The sequence below is a fragment of the Cupressus sempervirens genome, chromosome 6 (genome assembly GCF_028749045.1).
Source record: "Cupressus sempervirens isolate cs-2001-9-10 chromosome 6, ASM2874904v1, whole genome shotgun sequence".
Classification (NCBI taxonomy): domain Eukaryota; kingdom Viridiplantae; phylum Streptophyta; class Pinopsida; order Cupressales; family Cupressaceae; genus Cupressus; species Cupressus sempervirens.
Window position 1 is genome coordinate 135,990,231 of NC_143123.1, and position 9,783 is coordinate 136,000,013.

Genomic DNA, 9,783 nt, shown 5'->3' on the forward strand with positions numbered 1-9,783 from the left:
AAATGAAGCAACAACCATTTCACACCAAAATCCTAAAACCCATAAAATAGATTTTTAAAATGAAGGGGTTTATGCTGGAAATTTTAACTAGAAACCTAAATAAACACATTTCCCTAGAGGAAGGGAGGATGAGGAAGAAGAAATAAAATATTAGTTTAGAAAAGAACAAAATAGCAACATAAGATTGTTACATCCACCCTTCCAAACCAACAAGGAGAAATGATAAAGAAACCTCTACAAGAATTATGTACTCTAGCTACAACAACAAAGGCCATGTAACATCATGCCCCTATAAACACCTTTCTGAGAGTATTCTACCAGCTCCATAGGGCCACCCACTAGAAAACTAACAACTAGAAGAAAACTAACACCAATCCTTAGTATACCTTAGAGTAGAGAACCCATTTCAATAGCGATAGACTCCACCTCCATGAGAGTCATATAGGAAAGAAACCATAAGAGAACCATCAAGGCCTATATAAAAAAAGAACACAAAGGCCACCAATGCAAACATGAAGACCAGTCAAATGCACCAAGAGAGGGGAATGACACCAAAGGCCACAAGAAGCCCTTCAAACTAAACTCAAAAGAGAGGGGAATGTAGAGAGTGCAAAATAAGTAGATAACATAGAACCACCACACACAAAGGCCAAAGAAAAAAGGCCTCAATGCTTTCTAACTAGAGATCACAATATGAAAATAGGGGAAAGAAGTGGAGCCCCAAAAAATAACCCACAAATGGAGGAACCCCATGGAGAACATGGCAGTGGCAGGGCCTACCACAAAAAGAAACACTTCCCTCAAAATTATCTTCAATCAACTCCATGTTGATAGAGAAATTTGCATCAAAATTGAACAAACCATTGAACATGACCCATGTGTTGAATAAGGGATAAGGAAAATGCTAATACCTCTCCTACTAAGTCTAGATAAGGAGGTAGAGAAGATGAAGAAAGAATCATCTTGCATAATAGAAACCACCAAAGAAAGTAGACTTACACATGAAGCTCAAGGTAGTTTGAAGACAATTAAAAGGGGAAGGGGAATAGATGCCCACCACACACCAAGACCACTAAAAAAAGGGGAATATTTCATAGAGAGAAGGGGAAGAAGCCTATCCTTCCAAATGTAGGGTCATAAAAGGATCTCAACCTCAAAAAATCTAGTTGTAAAGACTAGAGGAGGAGCCACAAAATAGTCATGTGACCAACCAACCAGAAATGCTCTACCATCTATGTCATATCCCCTAAGATCTCCCTCCTTCATGTCCTAGTTTTTTGAAATCCTCACAATTCTCTCCTTCTTGCCCAACACTTCAAGTACTAAATGAGTATGTTCTTCTTCAAAATGATTTGAAATGTTTATCAAATAACTTAACCCTTGTGTTATTTATATAATTCTCCAAAAATATTTATTAGTATCTCCTCTAAAAAAATCTTACAAAATAAAGTTTAATCTAAAATATTAATCGCTACATCTTAAGAAAATCATTTCATAAGAAATCCCATTTCAGATCCTCTTTCACTATAAATCTCTTAAGAAAATTAGCAAGTAATTGTAGTCATTCCATATAACCTTTCATTAATGATTTTTGTTGATCTCCTCCTCTAAATATAAACAATTAACTTTTTTAATATTGAGAGTATTCAACATACAACTATTCTCCATTTCTAGAGGTTCTATTCTATGATCCTTTAAACTTAAAAACATATTTCCTACTTATATTTCTTCTAAATCTCTTGATTTAGTAGATGACCAAATTCTTCCAATAGACAATCCAATGTTTGGTAAAGGTAGGCTCTTGTATAGTTTTTAAAAGAAATCTACATATAAGAAAACAAAGTTCTTGTTGCATAGCTACTTTACAAAGTTACAAATGCCACATGAAATTATTGTTGGATGAATCAAAATATAGTGGAAAAAGACATTTCCAATTAGCTAAAGAATTAAATTTATGAATTTCAAATTAGGTTAGCATGTCATTTCTCACATGGATAGCTTGATTACATGCATAAATGTATTTAAAATAAAGTTATTGTCATTTTCTAAGAGGCAACGACTTGAATAATAGCAATAAAAAATGAATGAGGTGGCTCTAGATCTACTTCCAATTCTTGAGTGGGAAGAATATATTCTCTTTCTTCAAATATTTAATATGAAAGTGAAGAACGTAAGAAAATCTATAATGCAAGATTTAAATAAGAACATATTAGGCATTAGGAAAATATGTCTAATTAAGTTAAGTTATTTATAACACTAAAGAAATAGAAATGCAAGAGAATAAAGAATTAGAGGTGCCTCCATTATAACAATAAATAATTGTACAAGTTAGGCAAGAGTCTACAATGCATCGCTAATTTGTGAGCCTCTCATCGAGGAGGCCTTGCATTCAAATCTACTTGTGATAACACATAATAATAATTAATCTTATAATAATAAATGAATAATAAATAATCTATGCTTCGGTTGATTACCTATCAAAAAAAAATGTACAAGTTAAATGTATATGCACTAAATTGTGAATGTCAACCAATTTTAAAGAATGAATGTCTTCAACAAGTAATACTTCAAAAAAAGATTAATAAATCATATATAAGTTTGGAAAAGGTATTTAATGATTATCTATCAACCCTTTTTGTAATTTCCAACCTTAAATCAATAAATTCAAGATTTATCTATTTAAGCTAATCAATCTTATCATTCCAACAACAAATAAATTAAATAAATATATAATCTATCAATTTAGTTTCCCTTCCTCGTTTCAATTTTTAAATTAATGATTAACACAATCCAAATCATGATTAATGTAGGCAATTGTTTTGAAGGTTTGTGACTACACAAAGCCCACAAAATGCATTTTTGAATCTTAAGATATATATGTTTAAAGATTTCTCAAACATTACTTTTAAATTTCTAAGAATTGAAAATTTTGGATCACCATTTCCTTTAAGAAAATCTTTATCTTTTGGAAATTCTTACTTTCCATTTTTTAAAGAAAATCATAACCTTTTAGATCCTTAAAATCCTTTTTTTTTTTTTTTTTTCTAGTAGACCGTACCATATAAGCCAATGTTTTTAATATTTAAAAGCATGCAAAATGGGAGCTAACCTAGGTACAAAAAAATAAAGGTGAATATCAATCAGAGTTCATGAGCAATAGATGAACCAACCCTCTCCCTTAATATCAAAAACCCCCAAACTAACATATTTCTATATCTAGACCTACTATAATTAACACTTAATATATTATCATAACTACACTTAAGTTTCTAGGCAGAATCAAAGTCCAGTGACTTATAACAAAATGAGCCCTATGGCCAAGTAGTAAACAATAGACATGAACACCAAAAGAATAGACAATAGACGAGGAGCTAACTCTCCCTCTATTTGTTCGAGGTCTCCACCAAGACTTGCCACCAATAATTTGCCAGGAAGCCATAAAGCAAGCAAGTAGTTTCAAGTCTTTGGCATCATTGATCTCCTCCTTCCCAATGTGTACAAGATGAAGGGTTTTAGCCGATGAATGCATGATATGAATAGAAAATTTGCGACCTTGTCGAACTTGTCCTCTAGGTCTTCATTCTTCTTGATTAGACTAGTAATGATTTCCTCCAACTTAAAAAAATCCTACATAGTAGGAGGTTGTTTATCATTTGTATCTTAAAGGACAAGATTCTTCCCCTTCTCATTATCACCTTCCACAAGCTTATCATCTTGAGTCTCCATGCTTTTCTCAATCCCATGAGTTTCCATGTTCAAGTTTGCATGAGCCAATGTTTGACTTACATACTTACCTTGTATTCAGTCCTCTCCATTAACCTTCTCTATTAATCTTTATTTTATGTTTTATATTTAAATCATGAATAAGTTATCTATTATTCTATTACGTAAGAAACTCAATACCTTATGATCTCTTTTTATACATGTCCATTACATGGGTTTCATCAATGGACGGCGTGTTCCAACTACCCTTCTCGGTAAACACCACGAACTCCAAATTCATATAAAGATCCGTACGTAACCTTCTCCTCGAAATCCCGACTAATTACCCATTCTTGCTCATTCATCCCGCCTCTTAGGTTTCTGAGGCTATAACAATTTTAATTTCAAATGTAAACATTTTTTCCTCTGGATAAGGCTAACGACTTTAACTGTATTCTCGCTGCCTGCGGTTGGGTTCTTCCCATGATGCTTCCGTTGAACTCTTCAAGATTATTTCGAATTGGCTTTTAAGAATTTAGTTTTGACGGTGGCAAATACACCTACGTATTCGTATCCCTATTTCTATTGAATACCAATTCTTCGTTACAGTCATGTCCAACGAGGATTCATGCCAGGCATTTCTTTTTATCTTATCCTTCATATTTTTCTACGCTTTTCTCCTATAAAACATCATCTAACAAGCATACCTTGCATACTCAAATCCGCTTGAAATATTTTTGGTTTCGCTTGTCTCGCAAACATCTGTCATGGAGGGAAACGCAAATATGTCGAAAGTAGTAATTGTGATTACGATGATGGTGGCAACAGTTTTAGGAGAAGTAGAGATCATTGATAGAACAAGCTTTCCTCCCGGATTTATCTTTGGAACTGCCTCTTCTTCCTATCAGGTTTGATTTTGCTTCATTCAAATTGTTATTGTCATTGATTAATACAATTTTTAAAATCATTGAGCTAAACTCGGGCTTCTAGATGGAAGGAGCGTACCTGGAAGATGGAAAGGGCTTGAACAATTGGGATGTTTTTACACATAATCATCCAGGTTTGTTCTGTTATAAGGTCATCCTTAAATATCACACAATACGGAAATAATTAGGCTTGAAAAAAATTAGTCAATTTTGATTATTTAACACTTTTAGTCTAGGAATAAAATTTTACTGTATGATGTTTAAGCCATCTGAATTAAAGTTAATTGATTTAGACTTTGATATTCTTTATTTTGCTTGATTTGAAATTATATTAATGGCTAAGATCTATGGAGCAGAGAATATTGCTGACGGGAGTAATGGGGATGTAGCTGATGACCAGTATCATCGTTACAAGGTATTCAAACACAAATAGTTAATTGATCTTTTCATTTTAAATTTTTTTTTTTTTTGATGGAGGGTTTAGATCTACTAGGCAATCCAGCGAGGCACAAAGCCTGCGAGCTATGAAGGCTATCACATAGACATTTTAGGGACCCGACATAGGCCCACTCATTAGAACCAAGGACTGAGGGGCATCCACGCCATCAAAATCACTGGGGCACGATCCCAGCCTGATTTCTTATGATGTCGGAGCCTTGCACTCAGCAAGACTTTATCCCTGGTGGACTCTTTGTGAGCCATTCCACTTCACCAGCAGACCAAGAGTCCATCGACATCTTTTCAGTTTTCAATAATTATAATTTATTTTTTTATTAATAAAAATGATTGTGCAATACAGGAGGATATTGATTTGATGAGATCCCTCGGACTGGATTCCTATCGATTCTCCATATCCTGGTCTCGCATTCTTCCAGGTATATATTTTCTATGATATAAATTCATTTAGAGAAGATGATTTTCATGCTATTAATTTGTATTTGATAAATGTGATAAAAGAGGGAAGAGGAGCTGTCAACGTGAAGGGAATAAAGTTTTATAATGATCTCATCGACACTCTACTGTCAAAGGGTATGTTGGCGTGTAAGACTTTTTATGTGCACGATGTGTCATCTACCATTGGGTTGATTTTCTCTGTGACCAAAAGTTTCTAACGTCACAGATTTAAGTGGCGCTATATTCTCTAACGAATTTCGCATTATTTATGATTGTTGCAGGAATTGAGCCATTCGTGACGTTGAATCATTATGATCTTCCACAGCAATTAGAGGATTCATATGGGGGCTGGTTGAATCACCGTGTAGTGTAAGTTGTAACCTTTATCATAATTATTTTCTTAAATTTTTGTACCAAGTAGTTCTGATTTGGTGAGCTATAATATTTTAATAATCTAATATAAGAACATTGCAGAAAGGACTTCGAAGCATTTGCAGACGTTTGCTTTGCAGCATTCGGAGACAGAGTGAAATACTGGGCAACATTCAATGAACCCAATATATTTGTCCAGTTCGGTTATCTTACAGGAACTTATCCCCCTTCCCGCTGTTCTTGGCCATTTGGGAATTGTACAGATGGCAATTCTAAAATTGAACCCTACATTGCTGCTCATAATGTTATCTTATCACATGCAGCAGCAGTTGATGTTTATAGAACAAAATATCAGGTTAGATTAAATCAAATATTGTTTAGAGGGTGTCCAATGCACAATTCATACAGCTAGAACTTCTGATGATTTTATATACAATATGAACATGGGAAGTAATTATAAGTCTTGTAAATTTGCAGAAGAAGCAGGGAGGGTCTATTGGTATTGTGATATCGTCTTCATGGTATGAGCGTCTGAGGAACATACCAGATGACAAGGGAGCCGTGGAGAGATTGTTGGCATTCGACACAGCCTGGTAAGAAAATGGGTCTTCATAAACTTCAACCATGTTTACATTGGACTACATTGCTAACTTTCAAGTATAACTTCCCTTATTTTACTGAACTGTATTGGCATGGATCTCATATTTATTGAGGTTTGCATCTAGATAAACTGTTGGTTGATTGCTGTTTGTTTTGAAGGTTTCTGGACCCAATTGTTTATGGGGATTATCCTCCTGAAATGCGCCAAATCTTAGGGAGGCGCCTGCCCACTTTCCCTAAAGAAATGTCAGAGAAAGTAAAGGGTTCATATGATTTTATCGGCATCAACCATTACACAACATCATATGCCAAGGACTGCATCTTCTCGCTTTGTTCGAAAATACAGTACCGTCCAGATGCATTAGTCTATACAACTGGTAAGGCGAACCTCTAAAATATAGACCTTGATTATAATAGAAAAGTTTAGATGACAACTATTCTTATTATTCCACGTGGACTTGCTTGCAGGTGAGAGAGACGGGGTTCTAATCGGCGAGCCGGTATGTACTATTGATTTCAACGTCTTTTAATCTTTTCATTGTTTGTTTTTCATCTACAATGATTATCATTTTCGAATTCAATTTTATGGCAGACGGGCATGCCCGGATCCTTTGTTGTTCCATATGGAATGGAGAAAATTGCGATGTACGTCAAAGAAAGATATAACAACCCTGTAATTATCATCACAGAGAACGGTTCGTGCATGAATTTACTTGTTCCCTTAATTTCCATACGTAGCACCAATTTGCTGTAATAACGGTGGATTAATTGAACACAGGTTATGGTCAACAAGATCATCCGTCGGCCCCATTGGCAGATACTTTGAATGATGAATCACGTGTAAACCAAATGGAAAGCTATCTGACATATTTGGCATCCGCGATAGGGTGTGTATAATTAAGTTCTCGTATCAATTTGTGTTCTTATTGGCTAAAGAGATTTCTATGTTAAAAGTGTTTAATAGTCAAAGTTGACTTATTTTTGTAAGCTTTATTTCTTCTTTAGTGTGTGATGGACAATACTTGATGTTTTCTTGGTTGGATGTTTTTATTTGCAGAAAAGGAGCAGACGTGAGGGGATATTATGTGTGGTCGCTTCTGGACAATTTCGAATGGTTATATGGCTATACAGAACGTTTTGGGCTTTACTATGTTGATTACACCACTCAACAAAGAATTCCAAAACTTTCTGCCAAGTGGTACAAGAACTTTTTGAACAAAACTCATGGACAATACAATATTCCACAAGTTAAGGGTCCAAGCACTAACTTAAGAGAGCAACTCTACTGATATGATGCAAGCCATATAAAATGAAAAGAACAACATGTTGATATAAATTCTCTATATACTTTTGTCGCATTCAAATTACTAAAAGCAATTCATTATTTGTATGTAATATTGTAACTAAACTATTCTATATTTATTGAGAATTTATGTATGGCATGATTTTAATTATAGACTTCTAGTTTATTGTAAATCAACATTTTGATTCTAAATGTGAACAAATTGTTTGAAGTACTAATAGGAGCCATGTTGGTCAGCCTAAACATCACATAGTAAGGAACAAATGAAGCTTGGAAAAAATAGTCAGCTTTGACTATTTAGCACTTCTAATGTAGGAATAAGTCATTTTTGTGTGATGTTTAAGCCAACTTAATTTTGCAATGAGTTTGTACCTTATCTATTTAATACTTAGTACAATGTATTATTTGATTACATTAAATCATAAGTAGCATTCAAAAATTCAAGCAAACTATTATTGTCAAGATGGAGTAAAAAAACTAGTCATTTCTTCATTTTATCCTTTTGAATAGATTCTAATTTGCCTTATTTTTTGTTGTGCACTTTATTTTATTTACTAGATATTTAACTTTGAAAGCTAATAGAACATCTATTTTATTAATCAAATTAATATTTTAATATTTTAATGAAAAAGGCTATAAGCCTAATATATTAATTATATAAATAAATACATAAAAATTTCTTTGTAAGCAAAAAATAGTTCGATCAATTAGAATAAAGTCATTTATATAAATATAACTATATCTTCTAACAATTAAACCTATTTATCAAAGAGTATTACTCATACATATCAATGTCATCAGATCATTTTAAAATTAATGACACTAATAAAGTACTAAAATCGAACTATTCCACTATCCTATTCTCAATTACCACCTCATGATGATCGTCACCTATAATCTATACATTCTCATCAACTTCAATCTAAGTGCATGTATGGAGAATGTGGCACTAGATGTGCAACATAAAATGGCATTCCATTGAATAGGGGACTGGGATTATTATAGTGTGAATAGATTCCACAAGATTCGGTCCTAGTGCTTTGCAAATGCGAAATATTGTAGCCCTAATGTAAATGAAACATCTCATTTTAAGAGCAAACTTGATACAATCATAAAATAACATTTAGGGTGGGCCTTCTATTGAATGATATTGATAAAATAAAACATTGACATGAGCACAACTCTCATACAAAATCATAGTTTTAAAAGCCATGTTGCAATGCATCCTCGAAAAGAATAGTTAGCCTAAAAACTTTCCATCATATTGCTCCATTCTATCCACATTGTACCTCACATGGATGCACTTAATTGGGACAATCTTATAGAAGCTATTGATGCTAAATCATTCTTTGATAAGTATGTCACCACTTGGAACCCTCATGCCCCCTCTAAAATTGGAAATATGCTACATAGAACTCTAGATGATGATATGTGCCTATTAAACACATCTCATATATTAGCACCAAACCCTTATATTGATTATGAAGAGCTTGTGAATCATGTACAATGACACACAAAATGTATAGATAGGACTTGCATACATAAGAAAGGTTCACAAATGCAACATAGATATAAGGCTCCTTGGAAAAAATGTGCATAATTGAAATTAGTTTGTGATGAAACTGATCATAAATCTTTCTACCCCATTTGTAATGACAAAAAATTGAACATCCACAACCCACATATGTTCTCCCTCTAGAGAGAAAATATTGATTGTCAACTTGTTACCTCGAAGCAACTTGTTCTGAAATAAATTGCCAAATATGCATCAAAAGCTGAGAAAAAACTTGAAAGTTGTGTAGATATGTTGGCACAATTTTGGTCAAAAAAAAATCTAAAAGATTATGCCATCAAAGCATACCAAAAGTTCTAGGCTTGGAACTAGTTGCTAAGAGAGACATTAGTGCACAAGAAACTTATCATGTGCAACAAAATTGCCTCTCGTTATTTGCAACTATCAATTTATGTCACTCAATATTGGAAAGA

At 33.5% G+C, this 9,783-nt stretch overlaps 1 protein-coding gene across 1 annotated transcript; it reads left to right on the plus strand.

The window, feature by feature from the left end:
- Nucleotides 1–4,397: 4,397 nt before the first annotated feature.
- On the plus strand, nt 4,398–7,948 carry LOC149551593 (beta-glucosidase 18-like). Its single transcript, XM_089787106.1, has 13 exons — nt 4,398–4,610; nt 4,693–4,762; nt 4,985–5,043; nt 5,428–5,503; nt 5,586–5,657; nt 5,804–5,891; nt 5,997–6,249; nt 6,372–6,487; nt 6,654–6,871; nt 6,963–6,994; nt 7,087–7,189; nt 7,273–7,381; nt 7,552–7,948. The coding sequence occupies exons 1-13, from the start codon at nt 4,470–4,472 to the stop codon at nt 7,781–7,783; spliced, it is 1,569 nt and encodes a 522-aa protein (XP_089643232.1). The 5' UTR covers nt 4,398–4,469; the 3' UTR covers nt 7,784–7,948.
- The last annotated feature ends 1,835 nt before the right edge of the window (nt 7,949–9,783 follow it).

Excerpts from the sequence above, each read along its gene's own strand:
- LOC149551593 (XM_089787106.1), top strand. The coding sequence starts at position 4,470 with ATGGAGGGAAACGCAAATATGTCGAAAGTAGTAATTGTGATTACGATG. Across the intron at positions 4,763-4,984 it reads TTTTACACATAATCATCCAG|AGAATATTGCTGACGGGAGT; the intron begins GTTTGTTCTGTT and ends TCTATGGAGCAG. Across the intron at positions 6,250-6,371 it reads TTTATAGAACAAAATATCAG|AAGAAGCAGGGAGGGTCTAT; the intron begins GTTAGATTAAAT and ends GTAAATTTGCAG.